The sequence below is a fragment of the Protomyctophum parallelum genome (assembly GCF_964188405.1).
Source record: "Protomyctophum parallelum genome assembly, chromosome: 3".
Taxonomy (NCBI): Eukaryota; Metazoa; Chordata; class Actinopteri; order Myctophiformes; family Myctophidae; genus Protomyctophum; species Protomyctophum parallelum.
The window spans coordinates 13,211,108-13,231,035 of record NC_139698.1 but is presented as its reverse complement, the minus strand read 5'-3'; the positions used below and the strand labels follow the sequence as shown (position 1 = coordinate 13,231,035).

The window sequence follows — 19,928 nt, the reverse complement described above, 5'->3', positions numbered from 1 at the left end:
CACTCCAGAGGGCCACATTGCATATACTGCCGTAGGAAAAATAGCTGATCTTCAAGCTCAAAACGCACATTGAAATACGCATTTTCTTTATATTCTTTTAATTGGAATCCTTAAAAGTAAAATTTTTATTTAATTTCAAATGCATTTAGTTATACTTATGTTAACTTTATGAACTTAAATGCAAATACAATGGACATAAAAAATTGTTGTAACAGCTGAAATCAATAATATATATCAGTATTCCGCCAGTTGCCCATGTTGTGATATTGTTTCTCATCTTCCATGTTTTTCTCGCATCTTATCTTCAAATCCAAGTAGTATATTGAACGAAGAAGCGGTCAGTTACGCCCTGTTCTGGTGGTGCTCTTTAGATACACATAAAATACTATAGGGTGCGCGCTGCACATCAAAAAACAAGAAAGAGAACAACGTGTGATATGTCCTCTTTTATTTTCCTGAACCAAAGGTTGCAATCATTCAAAGAGACTACTGATGTCAATACAGTTCCAGCATATGATGAGCCACAGTTCCAGAAAGGGAGAGTGGGGGAGCACACTATAGTGTTCTACACATGCCTTCTAAATTAATAGTTCTCACAAGATTTTACACAAATGTAAAAAAATAGCAGATGTACAGGCTCGTTGTGAGTTTGCAGATCTGCTATTTTTGAATATCCAACGCAAAAAATTATAAAATAACACAGATGCTTTCCCGGTTTTAATGGGCTAGTCTAGAGGGATGCGAACTGTTTAATCTGAGTGGCGTTTTCAGCTTACAACGTTTTAAGAGATGTTTTGAGGACCTTACTTTCAACAATTCAAACGTGTACCCTTTCAGGTTTTAAATTTAGCTTATAGTGGAAATAGCTGACAGAAAGAATTGAGTTGACAAGTGTTTCAAATATATCATCTGGCAATAGAGTGTTGAACCCATAGGTATATATAATATATATTGTAGTAGTGCAGGCTAATGTGCAGGCTAATGTGCATGCTACTATCTGCTCCAGCCAGGTAATAGTCACTTCAGGATAGTAGAAGGTAAAGACTGATTGAGCCTCAGACCAGCTAATGGACCACAGATTGGGATTCCCTGAGCAATGCCTTGGTCAAGAGACATGTGCGACTCATAATTGATGTGTCCATTACCGAGACTCAGTTGTAATTATAGTCAATAAGTCTCTGTAAATGTGTTAAAGCTTAGGCTAAAAGCATTGGAGGCCCCGAAGAGAGGTGGGCTAATAATTTAAAATAATCAATGCCGACGTATTCAAAGCCCTTAATTTCCCTTGTGTGTGTCTGTGTGTGTGTGTGTGTGTGTGTGTGTGTGTGTGTGTGTGTGTGTGTGTGTGCGTCCAAGCTTGTGTGTATGCGTGTGTGATTGTCTGTGTGTGTGTATACGTATGTCAGCCTTCATGCCTAGTTGATTATCCTCAATCCATTAAGATTTATCTTGTCATTTATAATGCAAAGCAGGCCTGCGTTGGTCAGGATGTTGGCTGGGGGATGTCCGGCAGGTTAAGAACAGAGGGCGCTCCATTACTCTTCCCTGACCATGTGTATTAATTGCTTTTAAAATCAACTTAATGCAGGAACGAGATGTGAGGGCGCCATCAATAAATGCCCTTCCCACTTCCCATGGTCCATCCCTCCTTTCAGCCCAAACTTTAATGGGACTTTAATTGAAGTGCTTGTGTGTGTGTGTGTGTGTGTGTGTGTGTGTGTGTGTGTGTGTGTGTGTGTGTGTGTGGGCAGGCCTACTATTACTACTTCTTAATTGCACTCATAGTGGAGTGGAGTCATAGTGTGTGTGTCTTTAATTGAAGTGCTGAGCTCTGTGTGTGTGTGTGTGTGCGTGCGTGCGTGCGTGCGTCCGTGTGTGCGTGTGGTAGGCCTACTATTACTACTTCTTAATTGCACTCCTAGTGGAAATGGAAAGCCTGCCATTTCCACGATCAAGTGTGCGGCTGTTTGAGGTGCAACAGTGTTGAACAGTGTTCAAAACAGAGACTGTCCCTGGTGTGTCCTGGCATGACGTACTGGCATGTGGAAAACGGGGGTCTGATTCCATTACATTTAGCCAAATGCTTAATTCAAATTAAGGACATTCCGTATAAGGTTCTTCCTCACATTGTCCGCCAATGTGATCTGTGACTGTGTGACATATTGTAGGTTATGGCTAAAATTATAAACCTGATTACTGTGCTTGACTATCATTAATGGTAGTTATTTTAGTTCTATGGTAGATTAATTTATTTGTATTGCCTTTCAATTCTGGACAAATACGGATTTAGAAGGACTTTTATAGGCATAAAAAACATCACACGTTTAGTACCCTGAACAGACATTAAAAGTCCATAGACTTGGCTGTCATTCGATTTTTGTTAAAAGTGCTCTGAACAAATATAGACTTGGCTGCCATGTGATGTAATTTCAAAAGCCAGGCATTGGACGGGCTAGCTCCCCTCAAAAACCTCTTAGACAGAACATGTAAAACACGAAAAACATGAACAAGCAAATGCCAAGAAAAACACAACAAAAAGAAAAGCTGTACATATCAATTACATTTCCTTTTGTCGTACATGAGTAACACATATTTATTCACCCTACTTCACTCACTGCCACCCACACAATACATCTCATTCTTGCTCACCAGGTAATTATGATTTGTGATTGAAAAGTATGCTTTTTTTCTTTCATTTTCTCTGTAGCATATTGACACCATTTAACAGGGGTTGACAACTTGACAGTTGACACTAACGGTTGCACAACTGCCTGTGGCACGCATAAAACGTTTGGGCAAGCAGACTTTGCTTTCAGGTTGCGAGATGGGCAAGTGCATTCGTTCTTCATTTAACTCTTTGAGCGCCACATTTAAGGTCAACTGCCTTCTTAATTACATTACATTACATTAAGTCATTGTTTTGTATTCGTCTTCAGGAGAAATGTTACTTAAGGAAATTAAAGTAATGACACTGAGGCCCAAAATAGATGGATTTAACACAAAGTCAAGGGCATACTCAAAGGTTTCCATTGAACTATACAATGTGTTGCCTTTCTTCATTGGATTGAGTTATGTCGTTTATGAGATTACATTTAGGCTGCTCTTATTGAATGCACCTATTTCTCCTCATTTTGACACCGCGTGGCAGTTATTATTATTGCTAAGTTCCCTCGTTACATTGAATGATTCACCTTTTGTGTAGTGGTCATTTATCCATGGAGCTTGTTTGTGAGGCAGAGCTGCGATGCGGCGGGGATCCGCCAGTGTCTGGGGCTGGAAGCGTGTCCAGATCCTTTTAATTAAGACCCACTTTTTATTCTCTTGATTAATCAGTGAATTCAGGGAACGGTAGTGGGAGGCTACACACAGATTTGTCAATTTGTCCCTTTAAGGAAAGCGTGGGGGGGGGGGGGGGGGGAGGAAACACATGCATTTTGCCAATGGGGGTGCAGCTGGAATTAGCATTTTGAGGTAAATTGGTCACTTTTTCACTGGAGCAAGCTGTCTGACCTCAGACTTAGCATATAGGGAAGGGGGTGGCAGAGTAATGGCCACACACTCATGCTCAGAGTGCAACCGTTACTGTGCTTGAATAAATGACATAAAATGAAATAAAGTTACGAGTCTATAGCATTTTGTGCTGTTGCGTATAATGTCTATAGCCCGAGGGCATAATATATCAGTGGACATGATATTTAGTGCTTAAAAGTAGTGTTGTTTTTCGTCGACTACAACCATGACCAAAAATGTTGACTACCGTTTGTCACTGAGGAAAACGAAATGGAAAATAAATAAAAACTATGCTACGATGACTAAAACTAAGAGTAATATACTGCCAATTTCGTTAACAAATAAAAACTAGACTAAAATGTGGAGAAGAGATGGAGTAGAACTAAAAGACTAAGTTTTATGCTTGGTTACATGCTGAAAATAGCTCACAACGCGCTACGACGCGTTGTGAGCTTGTAGATAGGCTATTTTCAGAATGTGTAAAATCAGCCATTATGACGCCATCAGGGCCTGCCAAAATTCATTTTAGGTCGACTAAACCAACAGTAGACTAAGATCTTATGATATTTAGTCCACTGAAACTAGACTAACACAAAAACATTGAGGTGACTAAAATGTGACTGATTGAAAATGATTCAATTGACTATGACTAAATTTGCTGTCAAAACACACTGCTCAAAAGCAGCTTCTTTTATTTTAAAAGATGATGCTTGGCCGGTAGTCCCGAGTCTGCCAGTGTGCCGCGGGTTCGACTCCCGATCCCGATGGCCTTTACTGCATGTCACTCCCCCATCTCTCTCCCCCATTTCCTGTCAGCCTACTCCTATAAAAAATATTAAATAAAGGCGAAAGCCGCGAAAAAACCATTAAAAGATGATGCTCAACGTTAACCTGTGAGAGGGGAGTGTAGCCTGTGTGTAAGGCTGGGGGGGAGGGGGGAGTGGATCCTCTCCCTCTCAGGAAATGAATTAGTCATTCCCTGTCTTCGTCTGGGATGTGAAGGGGAGCCACATCGCCCCTATGTGGATGGCAGTATTAATTTAACATGACACTGCATTGATGGTCAATTTCAGTTTCACGGAGGCTGTTTAAGTGGAGTGGTGGAGTATTAATATGATGAGATGTGAGAACTGAGGGATGTTACATCTCTCTTCTCTCTGCCATGTCTCATACTCTCTGCCAGCCATCTGGACAAATCAGGTCCCTGCGCGCCCGTCTCTCGCTTCACCTCGTCTTTTTTTTTTTGGTGTGTGTGCGCGCTGGTGTGTGTGTGTGTGTGTGTGTGTGTGTGTGTGTGTGTGTGCAGGTCTGTCGGTCTTGGTATGCGTGTGCTTGTTTTGTGTTCGTGCATAGAGATGTGTGTGTGTGTGTGTGTGTGTGTGTGTGTGTGTGTGTGTGTGTGTGTGTGTGTGTGTGTGTGTGTGTGTGTGTGTGTGTGTGTGTGTGTGTGTGTGTGTGTGTGTGTGTGTGTGTGTGTGTGTGTGTGTGTGTGTGTGTGTGTGTGTGTGTTCGTAGGTCTGTTGGTCTTGGTATGCGTGTGCTTGTTGTGTGTCTGTCTCTGTGTGTGTGTGTGTGTGTGTGTGTGTGTCTGACATGCAGAACCTATATGTAGGTGTATGCAGAACCAACAGAGGCCTATATGCGTGTCGTTGTATGTTTATGCTTGTGTTAAGTATAGACTGTGTGTGTGTCTGTGTGTTAGACGTAGCACACTGTGGGGACATGTGATTTGCTGCTGCTCATGTACAGACACCCACCCTCCCCCCTCTCCCTGTTTATGGGCCTTGTTAGCACAGGCATGCCTTTCAATCTTCGTTACCGGCTTAAAATTCGATGTGTCGTACTTCCAGCTCGCAGCAAGTGAACCGTGTATGAACGAATTAGTAATCTACACAAAGTGCTTAATCAAATCAGCGGCTGCCCCCGGAATAAATATTGCAGTACGTCTTGGGATATTTTCACGGTGGAGAGGCGTTCGCTACGAGATGCATATGTTTATATCATATGAGACTCCTGCTTTAGATTGGAGTGTCACAGTGTGGTGGTGTGGCATTGGACCGGGCCCGGTCCCGGTCTACCACTGCCAACTAAATATTCCTTTATGGCATTCCTCGCAATATGCATTCAATTTTACTGGTATAATCAAATTCCTTGTGTGGCGGTGCGGGCCTAAACTGGAACATTTTCATGATTTTTATTTGACTGATTCCAGATCTTGGATGGACTGTCTTCCTTTTTTTACTGACTGATGTTTTTGTCACTTTCCATGATTGGATATGTCCCGGTTTGACATGAATTATCAGGGTATTGTCGTAGTAGTGCCCCTTCCACCCATCGCACACTTGCAGTTTGCAGAGAGAGACACGCAAGCGCGCCCATCAGCAGCCCTCCCCACCCTGCTCTTAAATGACGGATTGCAAGTGTAGGCTGTGCCACTCTCTCAAATGGCTGCCCCACCCCACTGGATTTATTAATGACAATAATTAGGGAGAAACCTCCCCGCGAAGCCCGCCAGAGTGATTAGCGCTTTAATGATGGAACAGGGGTAGTGTGAGCGCACGCGGAATTGATTTACGTATTCTGCCTGACCTTTGGAATCCAATTTATGCAACCACAGTCTGAAGGAAGAGTAGGTACGAGATGGAGAAGAGTGACAAGAATAGGTCGAGAATGGATGGAAAGTGAGACACTTTGGGGATTTGGCTGTTCTTTAGGTGGAGACGGGGCTGAAGAACTGTTGTTTGTTGGCTGGGAAGTATGCCAATACTAAGGCACACTAGTGAGGATCTGACAAACTGAACAATTGTACTCTTCTCCCTATCTGGAACTTTGAAGCGTGTAGCTGAATATAAAAAAAGCGAAGGCTCTGTGATAATTGATTTGATTGAGATGGACATACATTTGTGTGTTTCAAAAACATTGCTATTGTAGGACTTTGTTACCTATACTTGCCACACTTTGTTTTTCAGGGTCCAAGCCGTTCAAGTGTAAGATCTGCAACTTTGCCACTGCCCAGCTGGGGGACGCCAGGAACCACGTGAAGAGACACCTGGGCATGAGAGAGTACAAGTGTGACATCTGCGGGTGAGTTACAAATCACTCCCGCGAAATTAAATAAATACTTCTAGCTTTTGATAGCAGGTATGAAAATAACTTTAATGTCTCATTTATCTAAACGTTTGAGACAACGGTAAATTATACTACGAAAGTAAGGTGTCGAGGCTCTCCTTCCCCTCACGCCTCAACAGCGACTGTCTGTGTCCACATTAAATAAGGCCATTTTGCTACAAATGCTCCACTGTTCGACTGTAGAAGAGCTACTGGTTTGTACTCTCACTGGTATGACTGTAGAAGACTACTGGTATGTACTCTCACTGGTATGACTGTAGAAGAGCTACTGGTATGTACTCTCACTGGTATGACTGTAGAAGACTACTGGTTTGTACTGTCACTGGTATGACTGTAGAAGAGCTACTGGTATGTACTGTCACTGGTATGCCTGTAGAAGAGCTACTGGTATGTACTCTCACTGGTATGCCTGTAGAAGAGCTACTGGTATGTACTCTCACTGGTATGACTCTAGAAGACTACTGGTATGTACTGTCACTGGTATGCCTGTAGAAGAGCTACTGGTATGTACTCTCACTGGTATGACTGTAGAAGAGCTACTGGTATGTACTCTCACTGGTATGACTGTAGAAGAGCTACTGGTTTGTACTGTCACTGGTATGACGGTAGAAGACTACTGGTTTGTACTGTCACTGGTATGACGGTAGAAGACTACTGGTTTGTACTGTCACTGGTATGACTGTAGAAGACTACTGGTTTGTACTCTCACTGGTATGACTGTAGAAGACTACTGGTTTGTACTGTCACTGGTATGCCTGTAGAAGACTGCTGGTTTGTACTGTCACTGGTATGCCTGTAGAAGACTGCTGGTATGTACTATGTGAGTGTTTTGAGTTTGTGTGCATAATCCTCAATTTCCTCTTTAACTCCTCCCTGAGGCCGTGTTCGCACAGAAAGAACACGAGAACGTAATTCTTCTTTGTCAACTCGCCTAGTTAGACAAAAGGTTAAGAAAATGGAGCTGAGTCTTACGGACAATTCATCATTCCAGTCAGTGTGGGCATACTGTACATACGGTATATTATTACACATGATCAGCTTTACAAATAATCTCAGTCAACGTTGTGCCTTTTTTATAATATAGGTTATTCAATGTCTATAAATAGTCAGCGTTCTGGTTCTCATCCCGTTAGCGTGGACCCCCTGCATGCGGACCATATGTTCTGTTCAGCTCCATCCAGTCCCATGATAGACCTCCCCACCCGTCTTGCCATGTTCAAAAGGACGCACAAGCTGTTAAACATGCAATCGGGGAATAGAGTAAATTGTGGGATTTTCTTCCTCCAGCCCATCGTCCGCTTCTCTGCCGGCGATTATCGCTCGCAGATGAAGACGTATAGTGTGGTTATTTAGCCGTCTCCCTCAGTGTAATTCTGTGTAAACTGTTCCGTTTAGTTCAGTCGTCGAGGTTTTTGTTCTCCTTCCCGAGCCTGAGCCGAGCGAGCGGGGGGCCAGCCGGTGCGTTTATTTGCTCCCCTCTCTGCCGTTTTGCAAACATATTATAGCAGGGCAAACGAGCTTTGGTTAAACACCGCGTCTCCTTTAATGAGGCGAAAAGGCTCGTGTTTCACAAACCCTTCAGCTCAAGCCCTTTTCTTCTGCAAAGTGTGGCCCAAAAATGCTAGTTTTTACACAGTAAAATCCTCAGTCTTAGGTTTTATGCATTTGTAACTCTGAGAGTTTACAAACATGGACCAAATGGAGGGTCCATTTGGTTACATTTGTAGAGTCTCAGAGCACACGCACGCACTCTCACATGCGCACGCCATGCACACACACACACACACACACACACACACACACACACACACACACACACACACACACACACACACATGCACGGCATTGCACGCGCACACGACACGAGGCACCAGCACTTCTCCAATATGCCTTTAAATGGGCCTACTAAATACAGCCGCTGGTTTCACAAATCATGCGAGTGGAGGAGCTATGTGTGCTGCCAGTGGCAGCCAGCGGTGACAAATGGTCCCTGTGTGTGTGTTCAGTGCTGACTGATCACCGGGGCCATCTCTCCTCTTGACTAAAGAGCAACAAACAAAGAGTCCTCCAGAAGCACCCTCATTAAGGCCACAGCCATACACACACATCATCAGCGGCGTGTTTTTTAAGTTTTTTAAGATTACACGATGCACGCATACTTTTCTTAATCTGAATCTAAAGCAGCTGCTAATGGGTGGCCATGTTTCAGGTATAATGCGATTTCGTTCCCCCCCCCCCTATTTTGTTTTGTTTTAGGTGACCTAGAAAAAAACAAAATTGAGATTACAGCTAGGCTTTCTGCTGCGGATACTAACGACGGTTTTAGCTAATGGGATGTTTTCTTATTGTCACCATTTATCATCCCAATTAAGGTGATAAGCATTCTCGGATACCATCCGATTCCCCCATTACACATTTTAGGGATTTTGTAATTATTTTTTTGCGGTGGTATTGCTGATACGCTACGAGTATGACCAGCCTTTTATTGCGTTTCCTCACTGCCATCTCAGCACACCATGCATGTTAACTACACACACACAAACATAAAATGTTCACGCACACGCACGCACATACACACACTATATAAATGTGTATGTATATAATACTATTTCGAATTAGGAGCCATGCACACGGCACCTTCAAGCCCCTCAAAGTGCGTTATGACTACCGTAAATGTATACACTACATTTTTCTTTACCTTCCGCTTTGTGTTTTTTCAATTCATTATTTATTCGTTTTTGTTGTTAGCGCTGCTACAGTGTTGACAAACCAAAACCAGATAATGACACTTTTGCACTCGCATAAGATCTAAAAAAAAAACCAATACAAATCTTGAATCTTGAAACATGTTAATCATGCATTTATTTGCCTGGTTTTCCAACACCTGTCCATCGCATGTCATGTACAGTATACTATCTTCTGCTATGCTCACACATGTCATAACTCACATGTCATAACTCGGCTACTTACCACACTGGAAAGATATATGGTAAATATGTAGATAATCATACATGCCCTGACTCTAAGAAGTCAAACATGTTGGGTGTTGGCTCTTTAAACTTTAACAAAGTACGTTGATTTTACACCTGCCCTCTCTTTTTTTAAAACCTTTTTGTAGTGCTCGGTTCACGCCTCTTCTTTCTTGTTTCATAGTCCCGTTGATCCTTGAAGCACCAACTGTACCTTTTCTACCTCCACTGAACAACTGGTTGATTATTATTTTTTTATTTTTTTAATGTGTTTATTGGTCTCTCTCCCCCTCTTCTTTTTCCCTTTGGAAATAACAAAAACGATGGAGCTTGCACCAAACAAAGGAATCTCACCCACTGTTTTACACCTGTAAACCTAGCGATGGTGACAGTAACCCACTGTTTTACACCTGTAAACCTAGCGATGGTGACAGTAACCCACTGTTTTACACCTGTAAACCTAGTGATGGTGTCAGTAACGTTGTTTTACACCTGTAAACCTAGTGATGGTGACAGTAACCCACTGTTTTACACCTGTAAACCTAGTGATGGTGACAGTAACCCACTGTTTTACACCTGTAAACCTAGTGATGGTGACAGTAACCCACTGTTTTACACCTGTAAACCTAGTGATGGTGACAGTAACCCACTGTTTTACACCTGTAAACCTAGTGATGGTGACAGTAACGTTGCTTTGTTTTACACCTGTAAACCTAGCGATGATGACAGTAACCCACTGTTTTACACCTGTAAACCTAGTGATGGTGAGAGTAACGTTGCTTTGTTTTACACCTGTAAACCTAGCGATGGTGACAGTAACCCACTGTTTTACACCTGTAAACCTAGCGATGGTGACAGTAACCCACTGTTTTACATCTGTAAACCTAGTGATGGTGACAGTAACGTTGCTTTGTTTTACACCTGTAAACCTAGTGATGGTGACAGTAACCCACTGTTTTACACCTGTAAACCTAGTGATGATGACAGTAACCCACTGTTTTACACCTGTAAACCTAGTGATGGTGACAGTAACCCACTGTTTTACACCTGTAAACCTAGCGTTGGTGACAGTAACGTTACTGTTTTACACCTGTAAACCTAGTGATGGTGACAGTAACGTTGCTTGTGATTCTACCTCACTGACGCCATCGATCGGTTGCTCTCCTTGTCGATCTCTCTGAGGCTAGACGATTACTCGGCCCTGACGTGGCGCGATAACGATTGAGACGGCCAACGAATGGATTGCGCCGCCCCCCCCGGTTGCTGTCCACCTCACTTTAGCGGCCTGTCCAGTGGCCGCGCTCGTCGCCGGCGAATCTGGGGGGAAAGTTGTTGATAGTTGAAGATCATATTGTTGTGGCATTTAATTAACAAATGCAAATCGAGGCCGGGCCATGTTGGAAAACCTTTGACCTTGCCGCCAATCAAACCTGAGAGTGGTCTTTATATAGGACCATGCTCATTACCACCACTATATAGCTGTTGTCTGTCTGTCTGTCTGTCTGTCTGTCTGTCTGTCTGTCTGTCTGTGTATCTTCTAGGATTCTATCATATATTCCCTTTACATACCAGACTTTTTTATATATGGATTGATGTGAGTACTTGTCAGCAGTGGTTGTTGAAATTGAGGCGTTATTGATGGAAATGGTCTTTCTTCTCATAGACATTCGTTATTTGCGGAAAGCCCACTTCTAATATTTAATCTGTTATAGGGTGGATGTCTCATGAATACCAAGCTGATTGATCTGTCCTAATTTGGCTACAGAAAGCAACCCCTTGAGCTGCGAAAACAGCAGAAAACACAAATTGGCCCGCTAGCATATACACAATAAGATTTCTCACATTTAATTGGTTAAAGAAACAACAACCTTCTTAAAGCACGTGAGGCGGCAGTTTCTCGTCTTTCCCCTGGCTGTGTTTTTGTCCACAGTGGGGCCGGGCCACTTAATGAGCCTCCTCTTCCTCTCTTCCATCATCTTCCAGAAAGGCCCTGGATTCAGCACTCCCCCCCCCCCCCCCCCCCCCCACACACACACACCGCATCTTTCCCCCCCCTTCATCCCTTCATAACCCTGCTGCTCCCTTCCTCGTCCTCCCCAAAGATGCTATACGGACGGCCAGTGCTGTTTGTAGGTGCTAAATTATGCATCAGGAGTCTAAATGCTGTGAGGCATTGGTTTAATATCTCAGCCTTAGAAGTATTAGCGCTCTCGTGGAATGCGTGGATGCTGGTCCTCTTGTGGACCGCAGCTTTATGGTTATGGGTCATAAGCTACCCGTTTGCTGCTGTCACTAGGACTCCAGGAATTTGGATGAAACTTCAAAACTGTTGCTCTCTCTCTCTCTCTCTCTCTCTCTCTCTCCCCCAGTTAAAAAAGTTTCTGGGTGTGTGCTGAGGCCGTCTTCTCTGTAGCGTTGTTTAAATCTGCATTGTGTTTTTTATTCCTTCTCTCACTTCACTTGACTTAAGCACTGAGTTATACTCAGGTTGTGCATCCTGTATGAAAAGCAGATCTAAAAGCTCACAATACGGCATGGTGCACTCCGCTATGAGCTTGTAGATCGGCTGTTTTCTGCGACACTGGATTGCAACCTGAAGTATAAATCAGGCCTTTGTGTCGGAGACTCGGAGTGAGTGTATATATATAGTCCTGAGTCCTGATATCATGTTGGGTGTTGTGTGTGTGTAGATGTGTGTGTGATGTGACTGTTAACAGGATGGGGCTGGCTCGTGTCAGGCCTTTGTGCCCCTCCCCTGTCTTGCGAGGGTGTCTGGGATGTTCCCAGAATAGTCCCATCAGTTCCGCCCCGTATGGCTCATCCGCTGTAATGTGCCTTAATGCCCGGGCCCGTATGAGTATGAGTGTGAGTGTGAGGCCCTGGCAGTGACAGTAGAGCAACATCTTAGCTATGCTGCTTATCCAGAGAAAGCCGTCACTTAACTCAGCCTCTCTATTGTCTACACACACACACACACACACACACACACACCCTTCTCCTTCTCCCTGACGTGATTCTCTATAATCCCCCCAACAGAATATGGTTAGAGAACTCCCCGGGAACTATTTTTATGTGTGTGTGTGTGTGTGTGTGTGTGTGTGTGTGTGTGTGTGTGTGTGTCTGTGTCTGTGTCTGTGTCTGTGTCTGTGTCTGTGTCTGTGTGTGTGTGCGAGTATCTGCGTGCAGCCCCCTCCTCCCATTTAAACATTAATGGTTGTTGCAGATGAAGAGAAGGATCCCCTATGAGGATGATTATAATGTCACTCCCCTGATCTCCCGCCGCCCCCGAAATAATTGTACATCATCGCTTCATAACGTTGTCAGAGGGACGTCGGGTGGCGTGCAATTAAAACCACGGAATATAATACAGCAAATTACTGCCTGTCAGGCCCCGCGAACAACACACTCGCTATTTGAGTTACACTTAATCATCACGTGCATTAGCGACTTCGCTAAGATCCCCCTCTCTCTCTTATAGCACACGGGCGTGAAACTGTGCCATACACAGGCGGGGGTGGGAGTGGGGCGGGGGGGGGGGGGTGCCTGCGATACAACAGCTCTAGGGGTACTTATGTATTTATATTAGACTTAGACCCTTAAACGGCCATGATGTTGTAAATGATTTAGCTGTATGCGACCAAGAACCACGCACCATGTGTTGGCAGGAACAACGCTATGCATGGAATTCTGAATTTCATTATCAGGCAACAGATGTAAACATTGAATATTTACCCCCAAACAAGTCAGCTACCACAAGCCTTTTTTTGTGTTTGCATATTTCATTAGCATTTTATTCAAACTCAAGATGCTGTAAATTAGGCGAGGCCATATGTACTACGGTGAATTAGTAAACTTATAGAAATGTTGCTGCTTAATCCACATCTAAATGGTATTGTCCCCTTTTTTAGACATATTGATTTGTGGTGTACCTGAAAGGCTTATTCTTTTTTGCTCTTTAGAGACAATGGCTGACATTTATTCCTATCAGGAAGACGTATCAATGTTTACTGTTCTATCTGGACACTTTAAAAGTTCCCGTCTGGCGGGTGGGCAGGAGTCCATGGGTGGGTGTGGTGGCGGTCCCTCCACCAAAATAAACACATTCTGCCCTGATGCGCTTAACTGAATTTAGTGCGCCATTATCGGAAATGAAATAAGTAACGTTAAAGGTCATTTGGAAAATAATGCAGAAAGGCCGGTCTGGAAAGGTTAACGCATTTAGGACGGGAACGCGTCTGTGTCGCCTTGTAGCTTTTAACCCCTTTAACCATTATTTTAAAGTTTATCTGTTGAAAAATAGCAGCATCTACAAGCTCATAAAAATAGCAGCATCTACAAGCTCATAGCTTGTAGATCTGCTATTTTTGAAAAATCGTGAAAAAAATCTTTGAATATATATTCTTTCACAGCAAAAGTTTTTTACTGATATATTTGCCTCTGGGGAAACATATTTTGAGATGCTGATCTGTGGCCAAATACATAGGATTCTGGGGGTCCTTGACATGGTTTGCGAACCAGTGACATAGAATTTTGAAGACATTTTCTACAATCTAGTCTCAGGTCTGGAAAGGTTAAGTATGTGACGGAGCTGTTCTGACGATAACGAGGCGAGCGCGTATGGCTGTGAGAGCTTGGCGTTCTGTTTTTGACTGGACGAGCTGCGATCGCTCTTTATGACCGGGACAGCTTTACAGCCCGTTACCCCCCCCATAACACGATAAAGCGTAGCATAATGGATTGGATGTGTTTAGTAGCCTTGGGGCTGATGTTTGTAAAATTAATGTTTTTGCAATGGGAAAACACACACGGGTCTGGTGTCTGTGCACGTGCGCGCACTCTTTCTCGCACACACGCACACGCACACGCACACGCACACACACACACACACACACACACACACACACACACACACACACACACACACACACACACACACACACACACACACACACACACACACACACAGAAAGAAACAGAGAGGCTAGACATTATCAATATAAAATCCATCAGACATGTTTTAGAATGGAATTATGGTCTCTTAATTTGCTCTCTCATCTGTTTGCTTATAAGATGACATCAACATATGGCTTCATTAGAAAGGCTTGGATTGTGGATCTGTTAATCGGGGAAACGCTCGGCAGAAGTCATGGCAACCCAGTTTTTGGCGTCAAATGTATGCTTTGAAATTAAGCAGTACAATGGCATGACAGGGACACAAGGACACAAGGCTGTGTGTCTGTATTGCTTCTTGGCCAGCAGCTAATTTTGTTGAAAGTTTGAAGAGTTTGAATGTAGCGCCGCTCAGCAGCTTTGAGCGAGAGAGGAAGAAAGAGAGAGCGGATGTGAATAAAAACACTATATTCCTATTAGATCGTCTTAATAATACTCTCATACAGTCAGACAAGGTCCTATTGGCTCTTTAGTGGCCCCCCAACGTGAGGGAGCTAAAGGCGCTTCATTCCCTTTTATCAAAAGCACAAACAAAACTAGCAGATGCTGAATATCAGAATCGGTAGTTTAGTTCAAGACGCTTACACAGCACATAGACTTGTGTTATGTAATTATGTTATATTAAATATTATATGTGTTATTCAGAAAACAATGGAGGACCCTCTGGTCCAGGTAATGAAGACTAGGCTTCATCCATCCCTGCACCATGTGGGATCTCAGTCATTTCTTTGTTTGCTTTTATCACACATAACACATAACCTGCAAGCAATTGAAATCGACCCTAAGGGTCCATTCTTTAGGCTCTCAAAGTTTAAATTAACACTGGGGTATCCTATTCATGTAATAAAGAAATACGGTCTCCGTGCATTATATCTACTCATGTTTCATTTCATTCCACGTCTGTCCTGCACAAAGGAATACTAGGAACCAAACCCTTCATTTAATTTCTCCTGCCAATGGAAGCGTCGGCTGTTCGTTCTACTGAGCTAATCATCTCAAGGCAGATTTAGGAGCCTGGCGAAAAGAAGAGGGGAGAAAAGTTAATGAGTGATTAACAACAGCAATTAAAAGAGAAGAGGAAGGCAGAAGAAGAACAAGTAGAAGAAGAAGAAGAAGAAGGGGGGGGGGAGTGTGTAATTAAAATATCACTCCTGTCTTTGTCAAAAAGTGTGTGTGTCATCCATTGTGCACTTATTAAAAGCTGGGAGGGAAGGAGAGAACAGTGTTTAATTCCAGCACCCCGAAGTGTCTGGTAATCTGCCCGCGGATGGAGCTGGGAAGGCTGTAAGTCATGTTTAAGTGTGGGGCCGTGTCATTGCAGGTTCACAGTCATGCATTTCTGTGTGTTGACACCCATCGAAGGCATTGGTGGGTGGAGGGGGGGGGGGGGGGGGGGGGATTTGGCAGTCAGGAGTAATTTAACTTAATTAATGGGATGCATATTTGATGGAGGAATAAAATATCCCCGGCTCAGCAAAGTGGAAAAAGGGGTGAAAGATTTAGTGGGAGTTAAAGGTGGAGGGGAGAGTAATTTGTGCGTTCAGTTACTGCTCGGGCTGCTTGAGAGACGAAGAGAGTGAGCAAGCAAGCGAAGGAGAGGAGAGGAGGAATGAGACGTATTAAGGATGGGTAGAAGGTGATGGGAGTGAGGGTTGATAAAGATATGAGAGAGAGAGAGAGAGAGAGAGAGAGAGGTTGATAAAGATAGCTGGGAGGGAGGGGAGGCTGATGGTTTGAGAGATGGATTGGTTGACACAGAGCCGAGCGGATGTGTGGAGGGGGAATGAGGCTGTCCCTCCATTGAGAGGGCAATCAGACTGACAGGCCGTGATTTAATTGATATCCGGAGTGAGCACTCGCTCCTCTCTCTCTCTCGTACAAACAGACACATTACGCTGGTTTGCAAAACTTGTGGCAGAGCTGCCGGCTGCTGCCAACCAGGCAGGGCCTTTTTAATATTCATGAGGGGGGCTTTTAAAGGAAATGCACCCCCTGATCCTTACTCTAACATGCCTTTACCACAGCCCCCCACCCCCCCTTACCACACACACACACACACGCACACGCACGCACACACACACACACACACACACACACACACACACACACACACGCACACTTACACAGACAGCGCAACACGCTGGTTCTCCCAGACAGACCTGTGGCCCGATGAAAAGCTGTCACACTGCTCTTAATCTCCCTTGGCACTTTTTAATTGACTTCCTGTAGGTATAGATTATTTTCATGGAGAGATGTTTGATACCATCCTGGAGACTGGCATCTGGGATGCTGCATGTAGTTCACTGGTGATGCTCCCATCGCTCTCTCTCTCTCTCTCTCTCTCTCTCTCTCTGTCTGTCTGTCTCTCGCCCTCTCCCGTTCTGTCTTTCTCTCCGTCTGTGTGATGGCCAGACGTATTGGGGGAACAGGGGAGAGAGGGTGAAATGCAATCAGTCATTGCCATCATCATAATTGAGCTGATGTACCTGCTGTGCATGCGCGTGTGCGTGTGCGTGTGCGTGTGCGTGTGTGTGTGTGTGTGTGTGTGCATGTGCTGCCTATAGTGGACAGGGAGGGGACGCGGTGTGGCACGACTTGGCTTCAAGGAAAGCTCTTTGTGTCAGAGTGAAGCCACTTGTAGGACAGAGGCTGCTCTTTCACTACAACTGTCATACAGTACATGGTACACATCCCAATGACACACACACACACACACACACACACACACACACAGTGACACTGTGTGCTGCTGTGCCCAAACTCGCCACGCACACACATGCACGCACACACTGCTCTTTGCTTAACTAGAATAATTCATATCTTTTTGATAGTCTTTCAAGTGGCCGAAGGGAGGCCAAGGTAATTATCTCATCAAGCGTTTCGTTTTGTTTTTTTGTCCTGTAAAATGCGTAAGGCATAAATTAACGGAGGCGTGCCAGGTTGTTGGCTCAGTGGGGTCAGAGTTGAGGCGTGCCAGGTTGTTGGCTCAGTGGGGTCAGAGTTGTGGTTGCCAGGTTGTTGGCTCAGTGGGGTCAGAGTTGTGGTTTGGCCCGTTCTTCTGCTATAGCTCATCGTTTGTTAGCATCCTTCAGGCTTAATATCATGAAATCCCCATGATCCCCAGATTTATGAAGTGATATTGACCATTGTCTATGCAAAACAGATAATAATCCATGATGGATGGCCGACATTAGCCGTGAAATTACATCAACCTTAACAGCCTATCGTGGAGACACACCTAGCCGGCTCCCGCTGCCTGTTTAATTGATTAATTGCTGACGTAGATGGATGAGGGGTTTGTGGGTTCCTGAATCGGTGGCTGATTGCTAGTCAACCATAAACAGGAGCGGCCGCGGCGGGCCCTCAAGGGCACTATTCATGCTCCCCACCTTATGGTGATTCCTTATCCAGGCCTGACAAGAGGAAAAATATTCGGCCATAAAAAGCTGGTATCACTGGCCTGACATATAAAGCCCTCCGTCACACACACACACACACACACCCACCCCACCACCACCACCACCACCCAGCCCCCCCTGAACCCCCAACCTCCCTCCCCCGGTCCCCCCCTGTCTCTCTCTCTCCACCTCGTCTTCCTCTGGCTCCCAGGCTCTCCTCAGCACACCCCTCGGACTCTGAAATCACCGCTCCCTCCAGCGGTATACTAGGGTCGGCTCGGCGGCATGTGGAGCTACGGCCCCCCAGGTAGCCCCCACACCGCCTTCCTATCTTTAAATATGAGCAAATAATGGCGTGGTGAGTGATGTTGCCCGTGTCCTTGACTGGGATCCTCTTGTGTGCTATAGCCACAGCTCACTGTCCCCAAAGGCCCCGCGGGACCTGTAAAATACCCCCCCCCCCCTCCCCCCGTACTAGAAAAACTCCCAAGGCTTGTTGTTTTGGTCGTCGGTGCAGGAAGGAATGCATGGAGTGCCATGAGGTGTATGTATCTGTTTGTGTGCGTGATGTATACTATTTACACTGTGCCATGTATGTAATGACTTGCCTTAAAATGTCCTTGCGTTATAGTAATCATTAAAACATTATAATGCATGTGTTTCTCATTTTTATGACTTTGTTTGTGTGGCTGCATCTCATCACCCTGACCAGCGTGTTTAGTTATCTTATAGTATAGGTTAGTACTAGGAACTCTGGCTGTGAACGGAACATGACACCAAACGAACGGAACTCCTGGTAAGGGGGTCAGTGGGGTAAGTGTGGGACCGTCAGTGGGACAGTCGCACAGCATTTGTGGGGGCTTGGCTGAGGGGTGTAGTAATTTGGGGCGGATGTGCAGTAGCTGATATGGGTAGTGTGGAAGTCTGGGAATGGGAAGGTTGATGGTTCGATCGTCAGCCCACCCGCTCCAAGTGGCAGAGTGGCCCTGAGCAAGGCACTAGACTAGCCCTAGAACTGCTCCCTGGGCACTGTAATAATGGTATTCACTGCTCGTAATTATTAGCGTGGGTAAATGCTGAGGTCAAATACCCAGTTACTTGGCAAACAACTAAAGGGGAAACTAGTATTATTATTATTATTATTAGTGTCCCAAAGGGCAAACAGACTATAGTTATTGTCACACTTTCTTATTTTCCTTTTTCCGGAGTAACCTACCTAACTTCCGCTGTGATTGGCCGAGCTTTGCATAACGTTGGTAGTAGCTAATTGGCTGATGCTGGTTACGTAACCAATCTATGTTTTACAATTGTTTATAAAGACATGAATTCCCTTGCAGGGGCAGAGGACCAAAATATTCAAGCGTTATAGAAATGTTCAAATTGGGGATGAGCCTATGTAAGCGACTGCGGCAACCACACTTTGCGATTCTTCAAAATGTAGACTTTTCTGTTATTATTATTGTTGCTGTTCTTGTTGTTGCTATATTTATTATTATTACAGGTGTCTGCTGGGCACCGGCCTACTTGGGAAGTTGGGAACGATGCAATTTGGGAACGATGAAAATAGGGAATGCATGCCGCACTCTGTTATGCAATACTCGTTATATGTCAGGGTACCCGTTGTAACCATCTGTCTTTCTGTGTCCCTTTTGTGACCATTAGTCCAATAATTAAATGGCAGAGGTTGGACAAAATTTGATTATTCTCAAAATTTGATTATTATACTCAACTGATTCTGACAGGACATTAGGTCTACTAGCCAGGATACAAAAATCTACCCTAATCTGCTCACTGCTAATACCCTAAATGTGCCTTAATCCAAGATGGCCCTATTGATAACCTATTATAAGGCAATATTTTCTCAATTTCATTATGCTTTAAGTAGCATGTGACATGTCAAACTAGGGGGTTTTCATGATTCTGAATCCATTCCAAGCATCAGCAATCAGCACATTTTGGGGACATTTGGGCA

General features: G+C 44.4%; 1 protein-coding gene across 1 annotated transcript in view; it reads left to right on the top strand.

Annotated features, from left to right (window-relative positions):
* The window catches only part of znf407 (zinc finger protein 407), a gene marked incomplete at its 3' end in the record, with an annotated part of 221,238 nt that overhangs the window by 14,243 nt on the left and 187,067 nt on the right, over nt 1-19,928 (top strand). Inside the window, exon 4 of the mRNA XM_083762008.1 lies at nt 6,480-6,594. Coding sequence (XP_083618134.1) covers nt 6,480-6,594 — 115 coding nt within the window. The remainder of the gene's footprint in view (nt 1-6,479; nt 6,595-19,928) is intronic.